At 39.4% G+C, this 18,513-nt stretch overlaps 2 protein-coding genes across 3 annotated transcripts; both read right to left on the reverse strand.

Annotated features, from left to right (window-relative positions):
* Positions 1–2,397: 2,397 nt before the first annotated feature.
* LOC136257767 (rap guanine nucleotide exchange factor 2-like) lies at positions 2,398–17,835 on the reverse strand. Of its 2 annotated transcripts, XM_066051078.1 has the most exons (9): positions 17,741–17,816; positions 17,070–17,682; positions 10,445–10,476; positions 10,018–10,125; positions 8,623–8,730; positions 8,293–8,375; positions 8,146–8,215; positions 7,896–8,045; positions 2,398–2,532 (listed from the first exon to the last, which is right to left on the reverse strand). In XM_066051078.1, exons 3-8 carry the CDS (start codon positions 10,451–10,453, stop codon positions 7,896–7,898), a joined length of 528 nt encoding a protein of 175 aa, XP_065907150.1. In that variant the 5' UTR covers positions 10,454–10,476; positions 17,070–17,682; positions 17,741–17,816; the 3' UTR covers positions 2,398–2,532. The 2 variants fall into 2 exon arrangements, with proteins under 2 accessions (XP_065907150.1, XP_065907151.1); XM_066051079.1 differs by having other exon boundaries at positions 8,191–8,215; positions 17,070–17,835.
* Positions 14,372–16,060, reverse strand: LOC136259274 (uncharacterized). The gene has a single exon (XM_066052763.1). It carries the CDS (start codon positions 16,058–16,060, stop codon positions 14,372–14,374), a length of 1,689 nt encoding a protein of 562 aa, XP_065908835.1.
* Positions 17,836–18,513: the final 678 nt, after the last annotated feature.

The following is an 18,513-nucleotide window of genomic DNA, read 5'->3' on the forward strand; positions in this document are numbered from 1 at the left end:
ACACCCAAGCTTGCAGCACACACTACACACACACACTACACACACACCAGACATGGGGTCAAGTACATTTAAAAGTACTTAAGTAAAGTACAAGTACTTTTGAATTTTCCAAGTACAAGTACAAGTACTCCAGCAGCAATCAAGAGAGTACTTAAGTAAAGTACAAGTACATGCTGGAAGTACTTAAGTAAAGTACAAGTATATTTTGCTGTAGTAAAATATATGCTGTATTCAGTGTATTGTAGTATGTAAGTGTACCTAGGGGGGTTGGTTTTTGTCAACCATTCTCTCTCTTAAACTCTTAAAATTCACTGACTTGAACAGCAGCATTGTTTTTGTTTTCCAGAATGCTATGACATCATTAATCGTGGCAACATGGTACATAGTAAGGTTGGGGAAGGCAGTAGAAGAATCGCAAAAAGTTGTAAACTGCACTTTCACCCACTGTGTACAAACTACGTACAATATTTGCAGTATATACAAGTACTTTAAGTACTCAAGTACTTAGCAAAGTACTTGAGTATAAGTACAAGTACATTGGGGAAATTAAGAAAATACTTAAGTAAAGTACAAGTACTTTCAAATCTGTACTTAAGTGTACTTAAGTATAAGTACTCATGTACTTGGACCCATGTCTGACACACACAGTGTACAATATAAGGGAAAATTATTGATCGGACAGAATGGCCAATCAAAGGTAAATTTGATTGGCCATTTCTGAAATTGCATGGCCATAAGATAGAGGTGTGCTATCCTAGTGTGCGAAGTACACCCTGCAGTGTGAAGCACAAGCCTTCTAGGGGGTCTGGGGACATGCCCCCCCCCCAGGAAATTTTTGAAAAAGGATCACTCTTGAGATTGAATCTGAGACTACTTTCAGCTACTTATCACTGAACTTTATGCACATACATTTTACAGAGAATTAATTGTGTTTATTAGTAATACATGTACAAAATTTGTGTTGCTGCATACATATTTTACAAAAAAAACTATGAATCAATGTATTGTACAGTCAGTTTGTAGACTTAGCTAGGCTAAATGCTTTGTTACAAGTGGTGTTGAGTCAGCACAGATTAAATTATCAACTAGCTATTGCTAAAGTTTCTCTTGTGAATAGCAATAGATCAAAACTTATCTCTCGAACTTTCCGTGTGCAGAACTTTCTCCAGCCACTGCATCTCTACAGATTATAACCACGAAATGGCCATCTTATACTTAATATCGTACCTCCACTTCGCAAACATTACTTTCTTTTCTTCTCTTGGAAGGCGCCACTCGTGTAGTCAGTGTAGTGATCGCTTCTTCGCAACATCGACAGTAACCCACAATCGATAATTTGGGTAAATACAAGGTGCAGTGTTCTAGCTTACGCATGCGTATCGAGTCAATGCTTCGACGGAATCGAGACTTCACGTAGTGATTAAATAGCTTTGGTAAGGAAAATTAACGATACGACAATAATAATAACTATAATATTACATGTTATAAAGACTAATAATAAAGAATTACAGTTGTAAAAAATTTGATCGGCACAAATGGCCGACAAACGGCTACATTGATCAGTCAACAGCATCACTTGGTCGGAAAATGGCCGAGGGCCGACTGTTATATTGTACTCTGCACACACACACACACACACACACACACACACGCACGCACGCACGCACTACACACTCACTCACTCACACACACTAGCTACACACTCACTCACTCACATGCACTACACACACACACACTAGCTACACACATATACAAACACATTATACATACATTCTTACTTGATCTCCTACTCGGAGTCCCTTCTGGTGGGCGGTTGACCCAACTAGCACACCAATAACAAAGATAAGTGGCTCCATGTCATGTCCTCCACCAATCTGGAAATCTATTGCAGTCTTAGCTGCTTCTCTTTCCTGGTGGGAATTAAAAAGAACACAGTAGTAATCATAAAATAATGAGCACTTGGCAAGTCACTTACCAATTCAATGGGACGAGGTTTAGAGTAAGTACTTCTTGCAATATCCAGCACTCTTAGAGGACCAAGTTTGTTCTAGAACATTTTAAATATACATGTACATGTGTCTATGAATACTAACAAGTGGTAACTAACTCACCTCTCCTTTTAGGAGTTCTTCAAACTTATCCAGGAACCCAGTCATCTCATCATCACCATCAAAATCACCATCAAAATCACCATCAAAATCACCATCAAAATCACCATCAAAATCACCATCAAAATCACCACAGTGATTGGTGACCCAGTGTAGTACTACGTGTATTGTCTGTAATTAGATCATGTGAGCATAAAAGCAAATAAAGAGATGAACAAACAAACAAACAAACAAACATGCACAAATTAAAGTACACACTTACTGGAGCATGAACTTCAGTTCTCTCATTCCAGCTGGTCATTAACTTGTCAAAGATCTGTCCTGGTGATGTGAGGAATGTTCGGTATGTCAACAGGAAGTCAGCAGGGTAGGAATCATCCACACTATCCTCCAGTAAGTGATCTAGTAGTTGGTCTGGAGTAGCCTGTCAACCAGTAAATGATATCTAATCCAAAACAGCCAAGCTGTAAAAAAAGTGTGCGGCCCTCAGAAAGGCTATGGTGAAAAAAGATGTGAAATCCAAGGTGGCGGCCAAGAAATGGCTGTGATGGTAGGTTAATGGTAAAAATTTTAATAATGACAATTTAGGTAAATTGTGTGAAGCGGCACAAAAATTCACCTGAATTGTCTTTATTAAAATTTTTACCATTAACCTACCATCACAGCCATTTCTTGGCCGCCACCTTGGATTTCACATCTTTTTTCACCATAGCCTTTCTGAGGGCCGCACACTTTTTTTACAGCTTGGCTGTTTTGGATTAGATTTCATTTCTTTTTGTATTTGTATACCAGTTTTGGGACTTTTTTAACCCACATTTTTTTTTCTTTACTACAGGAAGAAGAAAAGATGAAGTAGATGTACAAATTATATATACTGTATAATACATATTTGACCGCATTTGCGAAAAGGGGTCTTCCACACACATCCAATTTGCCAACTTTGACAATTGATAACTTCAGATTGGAAAGAGCTATTGCCTTGATATTTGGGCAGTGGTGAGCACCACTATAGCTGAATACATGGTGCAATTGTCAGGTTAATATGTTACTTGAACACTGAGTTATGGTCTCCAACGTTTACGGAATTGGATGTGTGTGGAAGACCCCTTTTCGCAAATCCGGTCACATAAATTATATTGATTACAGAAATCTCCATGGTGGTTTCTTTGTAACTGAACACTCTACAAGGTGACTTCTTCTAATTGCTCTCTCTACAGGGTGAATTGTTTGTAGCTGAACGATCTACAAGGTAACTTCTTCTAGCTGATCTCTCTACAGGGTGATGTGTTTGTAGCTGAATTTTGTATAGGTGATTTGTTTGCAGCTGAGTTCTTTACAGAATGGTTTCTTTGTAGCTGAACTCTCTAAAAGGTAACTTCTTCTAACTGATCTTTCTACAGGGCAATTTGTTTCTGGCAGAATTTTCTACAGGGTGATTTCTTTGCAGCTGAACTCTCTACATGGTGGTTTCTTTGTAGCTGAACTCTCTACAAGGTAATTTCTTCTAGCTGATCTCTCTACAGGGAGATTTGTTCGTAGTTGAATTCTGTACAGGTGATTTGTTTGCAGCTGAGCTCTTTACAAAATGGTTTCTTTGTAGCTGAACTTTCTCCAAGGTAACTTCTTCTAACTGATCTTTCTACAGGGTGATTTGTTTGTAACTGAACTATCTACAAGGTAATTTCTTCTTGCTGATCTCTCTACAGGGTGATTTGTTTGTAGCTGAATTCTGTACAAGTGATTTGTTTGCAGCTGAGCTCTTTACAGAATGGTTTCTTTGTAGCTGAACTCTCTACAGGGTGATTTGTTTGTAGCTGAAATCCCTACAAGGTAACTTCTTCTAGCTGATCTCTCTACAGGGTGATTTGTTTGTAGCTGAACTCTCTACAGGTGATTTGTTTGTAGCTGAATTCTCTACAAGGCGATACTTCTAGGTGATCTCTCTACAGGATTCTTTGTTTCTAACTGAACTCTCAACAGGGTAATCTGTTCATAGCTGAACTTTCCACTGGGTGATTTGTTTGCAGCTGAACTCTCTAAATGGTGGTTTCTTTGTAGCTGAACTCTCTACAATGTGACTTCTTCTAGCTGAACTCTCTACAAGGTGACTTGTTTCTAGCTGATCTCTCTACAGGGTGACTTGTTTCTAGCTGAACTCTCTACAGGTGATTTGTTTGTAGCTGAACTCTCTACATGGTGGTTTCGTTGTAGCTGAACTCTCTACAAGGTAACTTCTTCTAGCTGATCTTTTTACACTGCATATTTGTTTGTAGCTGAGTTCTCTACAGGGTGATTTGTTTGCAGCTGAACTCTCTACATGGGAGTTTCATTGTAGCTGAACTCTCTACAATGTGACTTCTTCTAGCTGAACTCTCTACAGGGTGACTTGTTTCTAGCTGAACTCTCTACAGGTGATTTGTTCGCAGCTGAACTCTCTACATGGTGGTTTCTTTGTAGCTGAACTCTCTACAAGGTAACTTCTTCTAGCCGATCTTTCTACAAGGTGATTGAGTTTTTTGCAGCTGAACTCTTTACATGGTGGTTGCTTTGTAGCTGAAGTCTCTAAAAGGTGACTTCTTCTAGCTGAACTCTCTACAGGATGATTTGTTTGCAGCTGAACTCTCTACGTGGTAGTTTCTTTGTAACTGAACTCTCTACAATGTGACTTCTTCTAGCTGAACTCTCTACAGGGTGACTTGTTTTTAGCTGATCTCTCTACAGGGTGACTTGTTTCTAGCTGAACTCTCTACAGGTGATTTGTTTGCAGCTGAACTCTCTACATGGTGGTTTCTTTGTAGCTGAACTCTCTACAAGGTAACTTCTTCTAGCTGATCTTTCTACAGGGTGATTTGTTTGTAGCTGAATTCTCTACAGGGTGATTTATTTGCAGCTTAACTCTCTACAAGGTGACTTCTTCTAGCTGAACTCTCTACAGAGTGATTGATTTTTTTTGCAGCTGAACTCTCTACATGGTGGTTTCTTTGTAACTTAACTCTCTACAGGGTGATTTGTTTGTAGCTGAACTCTCTACAGGGTGATCTGTTCATAGCTGAACTCCCTATAAGGTAACTTCTTCTAGCTAATCTTTCTACAGGGCGATTTGTTTGTAGCTGAGTTCTCTACAGGGTGATTTGTTTGCAGCTGAACTCTACATGGTAGTTTCTTTGTAGCTCTACAGTGTGACTTCTTCTAGCTGAACTCTCTACAAGGTGACTTGTTTCTAGCTGATCTCTCTACAGGGTGACTTGTTTCTAGCTGAACTCTCTACAGGTGATTTGTTTGCAGCTGAACTCTCTACATGGTTTATTTCTTTGTAACTGAACTCCCTGCAAGGTGACTTCTTCTAGCTGATCTCTCTACAGGGAGATTTGTTTGTAGCTTAACTCTCTACAGGTGATTTGTTTGCAGCTGAACTCTCTACATGATGGTTTCTTTGTAGCTGAACTCTCTACAAGGTAATTTCTTCTAGCTGATCTCTCTACAGGCTGATTTGTTTGTAGCTGAACTCTCTACATGATGGTTTCTTTGTAGCTGAACTCTCTACAAGGTGATTTCTTCTATAGCTGATCTTTCTACAGGGTGATTTGTTTGTAGTTGAACTCTCTACATGATATATTCTTTGTAGCTGAACTCTCTACAAGGTGATTTCTTCTATAGCTGATCTTTCTACAGGGTGATTTGTTTGTAACTGAACTATCTACATGATGGTTTCTTTTTAGCTGAACTCTCTACAAGGTAACTTCTTCTAGCTGATCTCTCTACAGGACAATTTGTTTGTACCTGAACTCTCACATGATTGTTTCTTTGAAGCTGAACTCTCTACAAGGTGATTTCTTCTAGCTGATCTTTCTACAGGGTGATTTGTTTGTAGCAGAACTCTCTACAAGGAAACTTCTTCTAGCTGATCTCTCTACAGGGAGATTTGTTTGTAGCTGAACTCTCTATACATGATTTGTTTGCAGCTGAATTCTCTATATGATGGTTTCTTTGTAGCTGAACTCTCTGCAAGGTAACTTCTTCTAGCTGATCTCTTTACAGGGTGAATTGTTTGTAGCTGAACGATCTACAAGGTAACTTCTTCTTACTTATCTCTCTACAGGGTGATTTGTTTGTAGTTGAACTTTCTACAAGGAAACCTCTTTTAACTGAGCTCTGTACAGGGTGAATTGTTTGTAGCTGAACTATCTACAAGGTAACTTCTTCTAGCTGATCTCTCTACAGGATGATTTGTTTGTAGCTGAACTATCTACAAGGTAACTTCTTCTAGCTGATTTCTCTACAGGGTGATTTGTTTGTAGCTGAATTCTGTATAGGTGATTTGTTTGCAGCTGAGCTCTTTACAGAATGGTTTCTTTGTAGCTGAACTCTCTACAAGGTAACTTCTTCTAGCTGATGTATCTACAGGGTCACTAGTTTGTAGCTGAATTCTCTACATGGTGGTTTCTTTGTAACTGAACTATCTACAAGGTGACATCTTCTAGCTGATCTTTCAACAGGGTGATTTGTTTGTAACTGAACTCTCTACAAGAAAACTTCTTCTAACTGATGTCTGAACAGGGTGAATTGTTTGTAGCTGAACTCTCTACAGGGTGATTTGTTTGTAGCTGATCTCTATACAGGTTACTTATTTCTAACTGATCTCTTGAATTCTGTTCAGGGTGACTGCTCTATTAGGATGACCGCTCTATTAGAGTATCTCGATCTCGCACTTGCTACACCAAGTTGGATTTCGTGTTATAACTCCGTGGCTTTAAGTCTGATTCTTCTACACCATTGAAGAGCCTTTCTAAGATGATAACTCCATCTGTACAGCGATTTTCAAAGCATTACCCCAAGTGATTTATCTGGTAGGCGTGGCAAGCATAATAATAATAATAATAATAATAATAAATTAGCTAATCTCGATTGCATAATTGTTACACACTGTTGATTTTTTCGCTGTATCTTCCTGGTTTTTAGCTCGATTTCTTTCAAACCACAAAAGGTTTGAGGTTCAATAGTTAACCTATTCACCCACCGATTTTCAGCTTCTTCCCATACGCGGTTTACCCTGTAGGCGTGACAACATATTGGTGTTATTTTTCGCGCATAATCGCTCATAACTCTTTGCCTGTTTATGGTATTCCAGCCAAAGTTGGTACCGAGATGCGCCTTTATACCCCCCTTCTGTGTGCCAAATTTCAAGGCAATCGGATAACGCGTTTGCGTTTTATAGCAGTTTTTGTAAGTGTGCGAAAAGAGGAAGAAAAATAATAAGAAAAAAAAAACGAAGAAACTAAGCCAATTTTTGAAGTCGCATATCTCAGGAATGCCTGAAGCGATTTCGCTCAAATTTGGAATGTGGAGTGCTGAAGGTGGAGGGAAGCTACACAGCAAAATTTGTCTTGTTTCATCAAGGCAGCACAGAGCTACGGAGGTGCGAAAATTGCGTTTTCTTTCTTCCTGTCAATATACTCACGGGGTTGCGCGCCGGCTTCTTGGGCCGCACGACACACTACCGTGTGTCTTGATGTAAAATAGTTTGCATTATATTAAGATACACATGTAAGTGTGTATTTTTTAGCACAAGGGCTTAAAATAGGCACGCAAGCATATAAAATGAAGATGTACTACAAAGAAGACACAAGACTTGCACCAGACTTAGTTGGGCACTACAAAATGTGTCAATTGAACCAATTTCTTCAGGCTTACACTACAATTGATAATCCCTGTTGCCAAAAACATACTATACATCCACTCCCCCCTACACTCACACACACGCACGCGCGTGCACACACACACACACACCTAGATAATAAAGTACCCTTCTCTTTTAGGACCAGCCGCACGTAACTCCATCACTTTAACAGTTTGTTCGTCCTCATCAGTCTCCCTCTTGATGTGTTCCTCTCCTTCATGGATGATCTCACTGAACTCACTGATGTGTAGGAACCCATACTGGAAGGGAGGAGAAGGTCACAAACTGAATGTACGCAGTCACACATATTGAAATATACAGACAGACGGTCACCCACAAACAAAACTAGAGCATGCTCACCTGACAGTCCTTTAATGCCAGTAATCTACCACTGTAAAGTGTCACCTTTAGTGATTGGTTGATGCCATAACTGTTGGAAAAGAATCACTAAAGAGTACATTACCTGATGGACATGTACCATACAAATAAAGCTGTTTTATTATTTACCTTTCTCCAGCATGTAATAGTTTCTCTTGCTCTTGTTCTCGACAAAATTTCAGACATCCATTGAACACTACATACCAGCTGTCCACTTGTACAGAACATTTCATCATTACATATACGTATAGATAGGGATTGAAAAGGGAAACTCCTAGTACAGAAGTAACTGCTAAACTCTTAAATGCACACAACCAATGCTATAACTTTGTATGCAAATAACAAGAAACACTATCATGGTTTATGATGTAAACAAGGATTGAATGCTGCATACACACACACGCACACACACACACACACGCACACACACACATGCACACACACACACGCACACGCACACACCTCTTCTCCATTGTTGATAATAACAGTGTTGTCTTCATCAACAGTTTTGAGTACCATCAACTTGAGAATGGAGCGACGTACAGCAGATGTGAGCTTAGAGAAGGCCTAGTAACAGAATAAACAAATTAGGACAGTCAACATGTATATAGACTTATATGTACAAGAACGAACATTAGGGCCTAACGTACATAGTTAATTACATGGTAAAACCTCGTTAAGAGAGCCACTCATGGGACAAAACTCGGCTACTATAATGAGGGGTCTTATTAATGATGTCATGAAACATACCTTAGCTATGTTTGGGACTTACATACATGTACTTGACAATGGTCACTATAACGAGGTGGTCTTATTAATGAGGTTATAAAGTACACCTAACCTATGTTTGGCATGGTCACTATAATGAGGTGGCCTTATTATTGAGGTGGCTGTGTTTATAAATACATTACAACAATGATTTGTGATTACATAGATACCCTGGTATTTAATGAGCATAATAATAATATGTAACCCGGTCTGCGAAAAGGGCTCTTATAGCCTTTCCAATTATCCATGTTTGGCTAATCATAACTCCTAATCTACTAAAGCTATCACCATGTAATTACACCCACAGCTACTGCCAGGTTAGGGTTGTTGAGTGACCAAATTGTAGGCTTGTACCGTATTCACCAGTCAAGTTATGGGTTACCATATATATGCAATTGGAAAGGTTATAAGAGCCCTTTTCGCAGACCGGGTCACATATACATTATAAATACATTATAAATTATACCACCCACAAACAAATTAGCACACTGCAAACAAAGCTACACCCTTTGAAGTGACACTCCCTAACAGTTAAGCCCAGCCTAATATGGCATGGCTACGCTAACAGTTTGTTTTGGATACAAGTTGCGGTGTTAATTCTTGTCACTGATGTGTAACCTACAGTAGGTAAGCCATTGAGTTATAACACTAGTGTACACCCAGTAGTGTTGAGACAATGGAGCTCCATTCAGTGTGTAATACACACTACAATGATAGACTAAGCAAATTACATGGCACTTTAAAATGTGATAATACACTATGGTGACCAGTGAGTTAGAGAGAGTTGTGTGCGCTTGGTGTGTATACGTGGTAGATCGTAGCAGTGTGTGCGTGTGCGTACATATGCATACATGAGTGTGTGCATGCAGGTGTGTGTAGTGCTACATTCATTCATGCATCACAACTAAACTACTGCACACATCTACACCCGTGACCCATATGGCATACGTACAGAGTTTATATTATATGTATTCTATATGAATGCTTAGCCATGTAGGCATATACACCTGTACACCAGTGTATGAATGTACACAACATTACTTATACACTTCTTATCTTGTCAACAGAAGTGGTACGTATACTTACCGGCAACATTGCTAGCACATCCAACAATCCCTCTATGTCTTCTTCAGTTCTCTCATGGGGTGGCTTTGACAGACATGATAATACACAATCCAGAGTGCCACTGGACCCCTATAGGGAAATGAGTGTAACACATGTCTGTATGCATCGTGTAGATAATACAGTATCCTTCGTTCTCACTATTGTAAGCAATATTATTATATATTATAAGTGAAAAACTATATATAGTAGTCGCATATATATATGCTGACCATAAAAGTGCTCCAGCTATTTTTTTTTCACGAGTCAAACTTACTGGTGTATTTGCTCATGTATAACTGTGAGCATGCATGTAAGTGTGTGTAAGTGTATGCTGCTCGCACATACTGTCTGTGGTCAAGCAAGCATGCATGATCTATTACAGATGTACAAGTACGCACTGCTTACATACCTCGGACATTTCAGATTCTTCATCGGAATCAACTACAGTTTAGAGACAACACAGACAATGGACACTTAATTGTAGACACAATACACACACAACACAATGACTCATCACATGCCTTAGCAACAGATATGTTATAGATCCAATTTTGGAAACTAATAGACTGCTCAGAAATTACCAAAAGTGGCAATTTCCGGCAACCAAAAGTAGCCTTTTCCGGCAACTTTTGACGGCTCAAAAAGTTTGGGCAGTGGAGGAAAGATGCCAATTCTGGCAAGTTTCTAGTTGCCCATAATTGCCATCTTTGGCATTTATGAGCAGTTCAAAAGTTGCCAAAACTAAAAATGTCCAAAATTGGCAATTATTGTTTTGCTTTGAGCAACCACAACAATTGGTGCTACAAAGCTACCAAATGTGGCAGTAATTGTATTTTTACTTATAAAGGATGATAAACTCATTGATTGTGGGATTTAGTTTGCCAAAAGTTACCAGAAGTGGCAACTTTTTAATGCTGAGAGCAGTTCAAAATTAGCCAAACTTGGCAACTTTTGGTTGCCAGAAATTACCATTTTTGGCAATTTAGCTATTTCTAGCAACTAAACATATCATTTTTTATGCAATGCAAAGTTGGAAGTTTTTGTGACCAAATTGGCAAGTTCTTAATTACACAGAATTATCATAGCTATTAGACACTTTTCAAGCTGAACAAAAGTTACCAAAACTGAAACTGTTCTAAAATTGGAATTGTCTGTGTTGCTTTGAGCAACAACTAGATGGTGCTTAAGTGTTATCCCACTTTAATTATAAAATGCTATAAATGGGTTGATTTAGTAAATGCAAGTTAATCAGTTTCTACAATGTAGAAGTGTTAAGATTGTCCATATCACATCTGCTTCTTAATGACCCTTTACACCTGCGCTTGGCCAAGGGTGTAAATTCCTTGCATCGTCGGTTGTTTTCTTCTTCTTATACAATTTCATCATCAACCTCCTCTTCATTGTCTGGTGACATAGGAGATATGGAGGCCTCTATGTGTTCTCTTCTCTCCCACTCTTCTTCAGCTTCCTCCTCATCATGACTTGGCACTTCCACAGAATTACCATTGGAGCTACCAACTCGATTGCCATTGCCATCGAGTTATACTTTTATATGATAAAAATATTATTGTTCAGTTTTTCGTAGATTTTAACTGCTTAAAATATGAGTGTGATTAACACGCTACCGATGAAATATACATATCTTATTTATTGGTTAGATGCCTCACCTTCAATAATAGCTGCACTTGAGTGGTTCCATAATCAATTTTAAAAACTTAAACAACGTTTCATGAGTAGCGGTAGATTTTGTATAATCGCCACATCAATTTGACAACTAAGGTAGTGAACACTGTGGCATTTAACCACTTAAATACAGGACTTATTTTAAGGGATATATACTGTTCTTTTTAATATCAGTCAGGTTTCTACAATCTAGCACATCAATCTAGTACAGTTATTTTTGGCAGGCTAGCATATTTACTTTCAAAAGTAATCTTTTTTTTGCCAAAACTGGCAATTTGCCACCTACAACACAAACTTAAAGATACCTTCTTACCCGCATAAAAATTCACTCATTTTTTTGTTATTCTTCTTTTCACCACACTTTAGAAAAAAATCACTATAACTTGCGCATGCTTTAGATGATTTTCTTCAAATTTGTAGGGCAGTTGAAACTGATTGCCTGAAGAGATATAATAATTGCAACCTAGCTGTGTAGGTGAATAGAGTATTTACATGGTATAATAAGCATCTTCTTAAAGAATCAACTTCTTATTTGAAGTGATTTTAGTCACTCTGAAGACACTTTTTGGTTTGATTCTACCTAACCAATACTGCCATGATGGGATTGTGAAGCTGGTTTCTGGTCATATTATTTTTTTGTGTGCACCTTTTTATGATTCCTAATATATGTACAGTCCTACTATATTGTATGATGTACTTTCAATAAAATTATATAACAATTGCAGAAATTGCCCAAAATAGAAATTGTGAGCACCTCAAAAGTTGCCAAAAGTGGATACTTTTTGTTGCCAGATGTGGCAATAGACGATATGCGTACCGTATATCTCTAATTCTCTCGTGATCCTCTTTACGTCACAACGGTGAACGGTGTCAGTGAGCTGAATGGCGGAAGGTGTAGAGTTGTATCGTTCGTGGACTGTTGATCAATTGAAGACTTTTCTGTGAGAGAGGCGGATACTCCTAACTGGAAACAAGGCTGAACTGGTTCAAAAAGTTGCTGATGTTGTTTATACAGATAGATTAGAAGAGGAAATCGAGGCTACCGTATTTCAATGTGTCACGTATACAAGTCCACCAAGCTTTGAGCAACTGCCAGCTGATGGTTGGACAGGAGACGACTTTCCGTTAGTGAGGGAAGGTAATGTTACCGCATATCTTAAGGAAAAGGGAGGCTACACCAAGAATTTTCAAACTGGTGTTCGTTTATGTCAGTGTAGCCACTTGTTTGATTTGGAGATGGCAAAAGCTGATGACACTACTTTCATAAAAGCTAAATGTCGACCTACTATGCGGAAGAACCCTCCATTCTACTCTCTATTTACAAAGTTACAGGATGGAAGACCTGTAGCTGGAAATTGTAAGTGTCCTGCTGGGGAAACACAGAGTTGTGTACATATAGCTGCACTACTTATTACACTTACCGAGATCACTCCACAAGCATGCACAAGTGTGAGGTGTGCTTGGTCTAGGCCTACACAAAGTGGAAAGCCATCCTTTGTAGTAGACTTAGATTTTGGAAAGTCATCTGTTGATGGCTATGTTGCATTCACTGGGCCTGTTGTAAAAGTTGATGACTTGTTGCAACAGTTGGAGAGTGCTGGATGTGACTCAGGTGTCCAGCATTATTTTAAGCAGGAAGAGGAAAGGTCCTTGCAATCAGCTCCTCCACCTAGTGCTAATCCTGTATTAATCGACCCACTTGATAAGTTATCTGACATCGCTTCTATTCGAGATGTTAATGTCGATGATCTTGTTGAGGCGCTAAAGCCGACAGCTGAAGAGGTTGAGTTAATCCAAGTCATGACCATTGGTCAAAGACATAATCCATTGTGGTTAGATGCAAGACAGTGGAGAATCACGTCTAGCAATTTTGGTAGGGTTTGCAACAGAGCATTCCGACGATTGTATCCTCCTTCACTGGTTAAATCTCTGTTAGGAGATTATGGTATTCCCCACACAGCAGCACTGCGGTGGGGATGTGACCACGAGTCAAATGCTATACACCAATACATTCAGCAGAGTGGTGCTCAGGTTGAAGAATGTGGTGTATACCTGAGTGTAGAATTTCCTTACCTGGCAACATCTCCTGATGGAATCATTCCCCTTGCAAATGGAAAGTTTGGAGTGGTAGAGGTTAAGTGTCCCTATAAGCACCGAAATAATTCTATTGAAGTGGCTTGCAAGGACCCTGCATTTTGTTTGTTTAGAAATACCGAAAATGGCCAAATATCTCTCAATCGCCGGCATGATTACTACTTTCAAGTGACAGGTCAGATTGCACTCACAGGTGCAGAATTTTGTGATTTTGTGGTATGGACAGACGTAGACATTCATATTGAGCGGATTATGTTTGATGTTGAACTATGGACAGATATGAAGGATAAACTCTCTCATTTTTACTTCTCTACACTAGGTGTTGAAGCTTTAGATAGGTTATGTAATATGTAGTATTAATTTATATAAGGTTATGTGTGTTATTACGCATGGGTTATGTATACATGTAGTATTGATGGGTTGTGTAGTTCAATGTAAGCTAATTATTTTATGTCACTTGTAAATTACAATAAATGTTCTGCTATAAAGTACCAACTACACTTATTGTTGTACAATACCCAGAAAATAAAAAAAATACATATATATGTATACATTATAGCTACTTAATCAATTTTTGTTTCAAGTTACATAGTGCACCAGCTACAAGGACCATATCATCCACAATCTTCTTGTTCACTCTGTTGCTTAATGTTTCAGATAAAGCCTTTAACCGTTTGATGGCATTCTCCACTCTAATCCGTGCACTGGCAATTGTCCGAGAATTCAAACCTTCCTGTGCAGTAAGGCGACCTTCACTTAAGAAACTCGGAATGGTCAAAAAACATCTCTTCTGAGCAAAAAGATCCCGTGCATTGTATCCTTTGTCAGCAAGGATTCTTTGGCCTGGTTTCAATTGATCTAGTATCCCACTATGCTCTATAGTAAACCGATCACTGCTGTTTCCAGAAAATCCGGGTGAAACATACACAAAAACTCCAGTAAAAGTGTCTATAGCTACTAAATACTTTACTGTGGTATGACTTTTATAATCACTGTATGAAGATTTCTGTGTAGCTAAGTTACTTGGCCTTTCAATAAAAATTTCAGTTCCATCAATAATGGCTACAGCATTGGGTAATAAATTGTAGGGAGGATCAATTGGGCCAATAGTTGTTTGTGGCCATCTAATAAGTTGTTTCAACTGAACTTTCAGCATTGGTATCCACTGATTTAGGATACGGGATACTGTGCTTTGATCAATATTAAAGCGAAAAGCTAAATCACTTTGCGGAAAGTTGTAACGAACCCTCATCATAACCAAGAGCAACTTTTGAGATGGATCTAGTTCATCACGTGCTCCTCTTTTTCTTACTGCAGGAATTATCCACGCTAAAAGACATTCAAATACCTTCCGAGGAAGGCCAGTGTACATTTGTAGTTTACTTTCAGTAAGTAGGCTCAAACTTAATCGCTGCACAGTGCTGTTGAAAGTCTCAAGTTTTTGTTTCAATGCCAAGTTCTCTGCACGTAGCTCACTGTTTTCTTGCTCTACCTGAGCACACCTGGAGACAATACTTGCAACATCAGGTGAACTAAGATCATGTGGTTGTGAAACAGGTGTACCACTTACTATCATAGCAGGTTCACAGCACAGCTCAGCATTAACCAGTTGAGTACTACTGGAGGCTGTACCTGGGTCTTCAGCATCAAGACCATGCAAATGTGATTGTATGGGAACAGTATCTGACTGAGTATCTTCAGTTCTATCAGTAAATTCAGTAGATTCAAGGTACAACTCAGCATCCAAGTCCAGTTGAGAAGTACTTGAGGCTGTACAAATATCAAGGCTTACACGGATAGTTTCTGGCTGAGTATCTTGCAGTGACAAATCATCAAGATCTTCATCCTGATATCCACTGGTTGTATCCTGCATATCTTCTTCCTCTATCCTAGCTTTCTTTGATGCTGGAGTGGTGCTGGGCTTCTTAAAATACACAGGAATACAAAATTTGTTTGTCTTGCTAGGACCCATGAAGTCCTCATAATGCACGTTGCAGATCACCGCGGTTGAAGAAGCTTTCCACCTGCTCTGTTCTGGACCTTGTCTAGTAAGGTTGATTCTTTGTATAACAGCGCGTTTAATAGACTGGGGCATTTTGCTAATGGTGTAGAGTGTCACCAATTCGGGCTTGGGGCAACCATCAACCTGCAGCTGAGGGCATCCACAAAGACGATTTCCATCAATATCCTCCACACATCTTCCTTTCCTGTTGTGGCAACCCCAAACACAGCATTGTCGCTTAGACATCATTCGTCGTTGGTCTAGTTTTCAAGTTCAAAATAATCGCTCCGGTAGTCGTTCACCGTCAACTTTTTTTTGTAAAATAATTCCGTTGCGTTTTTAGACCATGCATATGGTCTATTGTATAAATGGCACTTTTGGGTATCAAAAAATTGCCATTTTTGGCAAACTAAATCCCACAATCAATCAGTTCATCATCCTTTATATTAAAGGAGTAGTACACTTATTGCCAGAATTGATAGCTTTGAACACCATCTTGTGGTTGTTCAAAGCAAAAAAACAAAAGTTGCCAATTTTGGAAACTGTTAACAGTTTACAGTTTTGTCAATTTTTGCTAAGTACACACACCCATCGTAATTATACTAGATATCCAGCAACCATACAATGCCAAATCTTGTTTAATACATTGTAATATGAGCACATACATATATATGTAACATAGCCTAGAGCAATCAACAACATGAAGCTACAACACAAAACATAAACAGTGCATGTATATGGTTTAGTTCTAACACAAAACACATTCCTATGGGCTACTGGCTACCACACCATTCAGGTGTTACTAATGACAATAGATGGCTCCAATAGATAGTGGTTGTAGTGGAGTTGATGTGACTCCAAATGTGATTGTGTTTGTTGAGTTAAGTGCCCTCCAAATTAGATTATCACTTTTAGTTGTCTATATCCCTGTCTGGAGTGTGTGTGTGTGTGTGTGTGTGTGTGTGTGTGTGTGTGTGTGTGTGTGTGTGTGTGTGTGTGTGTGTGTGTGTGTGTGTGTGTGTGTGTGTGTGTGAGTGTGTGTGTGTGTGAGTGTGTGTGTGTACCGTGTGTGTGTACCGTGTGTGTGTGTGTGTACCGTGTGTGTGTGTGTGTACCGTGTGTGTGTGTGTGTGTACCGTGTGTGTGTACCGTGTGTGTGTGTGTGTGTGTACCATGTGTGAGTGTGTACCATGTGTGTATGTGTACTCTGTGTGTGTGTAGTGTACATGCGCCTATTGCATACACACATACTTACAGACAATAATGAAGACACGGATCCACTCAAGTGGCCGGGCACATCCAGACTCTTGCCATTCTTATAATTACTACTGGCCAGTTCACTGTCATCTCCTGACTTAGCACATATTACCATTCACTCCAAACAATTTCTAGCCAGAAAAATCTTCCGTGAAGCTGAAACCGAAAACCCAGCTGCCTTATCAAGTAGCCTCCTACATATAGACTTTGAGATTGCTTGGTGGAAATAGTGAACAGTTTTAAAGCAAGCAATGACCCAATACACTGTGTCATAATGAGAAGGAAATCCCATAACTCGGCAAGAATTTGAAGGTACTCCTCCTTGGATTGCTTACGATCCCTCGCAGCTTCCAGATGTTGCATGGAATCCAAAGGGCAAGTCAAGTAATGCACCTCGTAATGCACAGAGTTGCATGTTTCATTGTGTCTGGACGGTAAGGAGTTAACAATATCGATGAAGGTGTATAGACTATACAAACGTTAACGTAAAAGTTCAATTGCTGATCAGCACGGCGAAGTATTTCGATATTCGCTTGATGTTTGAGCGAGTGTTTGAGGACAGTCTCGACGCCATTTCCACTGTCAGCTCACCTCAGCTCATTCCTTAAATCCTGCGTATTTAAACGTCATTTTACTAAATATGTCCAGTATACGTGCCTCGAGACGTACCTCTTAGGTAGTGAAATGCTAAAGTACTGTATTTTCCTGCTTATATCCCCAGCAGCAAGTAGCACCTATCAGAAATAATTATTTAAGATTAAACGCCACGGTGCTAAGCTGATTAGTCATTAGATCACGAGACTGACCACTTTGTAGTCAGAACCAGAACTCGGGGATATTCCATGATAATATCTTACATGGTCCTTCGAGCCGATCACGACGCAGCGAACTGTCAGCTACTACACTCGCGAGCATTGTGGGGCTGAGCAAGCCTATGTTAAGAGACGCTCGCCTCCCAAACGAGAAAATTCCTTGGTACCGGGGTAATGGTATCCGAAGAGGCAAGTGACAAACTGTGTTTAAGTGTTTTTGTTTCCTTTTACACTTTAGTTGGTGCTCTTCAATTGGATGGGGGAGCACCAGAGGTGGGAATCCTGGTGAAGCTGATTGCTGCCGCCAGACTGTACTGGAGTACTAGTCTCGCGTAGCCAGACCGCTTTTTCTCCGTCACGGCGCTTATCGATTAGAGATTATAAGCGCCTACTCCGAAATAGGGTCTGGTCCAGAATCAATACGTAAACTCGTTTTCACACCCCAAGCAAGAGCTCGGGGTGTTTAATCAACTTTCGTCATAAAACGTATACTTCCTTTTAAATTTCAAGCCACGTACGCACTGGAAATGCCATGAACGATACCCGGTAGACTGTTGATGAGAGACACTGAGGCTGGTATTCTACGGTTAAAAAGGTAACGGATCGATTCCTTGTGAAAACGAAAAGGCT

The sequence above is a fragment of the Dysidea avara genome, chromosome 6 (assembly GCF_963678975.1).
Source record: "Dysidea avara chromosome 6, odDysAvar1.4, whole genome shotgun sequence".
In the NCBI taxonomy this organism is placed as follows: domain Eukaryota; kingdom Metazoa; phylum Porifera; class Demospongiae; order Dictyoceratida; family Dysideidae; genus Dysidea; species Dysidea avara.

Coding starts and splice junctions, on each gene's coding strand:
- LOC136257767 (XM_066051078.1), bottom strand. Junction 8,216..8,292: donor CTATTACATGCTGGAGAAAG/GTAAATAATAAA, acceptor CTTTTCCAACAG/TTATGGCATCAACCAATCAC. Junction 8,046..8,145: donor TGGCATTAAAGGACTGTCAG/GTGAGCATGCTC, acceptor CCTCCCTTCCAG/TATGGGTTCCTACACATCAG.
- LOC136259274 (XM_066052763.1), bottom strand. CDS start 16,060: ATGTCTAAGCGACAATGCTGTGTTTGGGGTTGCCACAACAGGAAAGGA.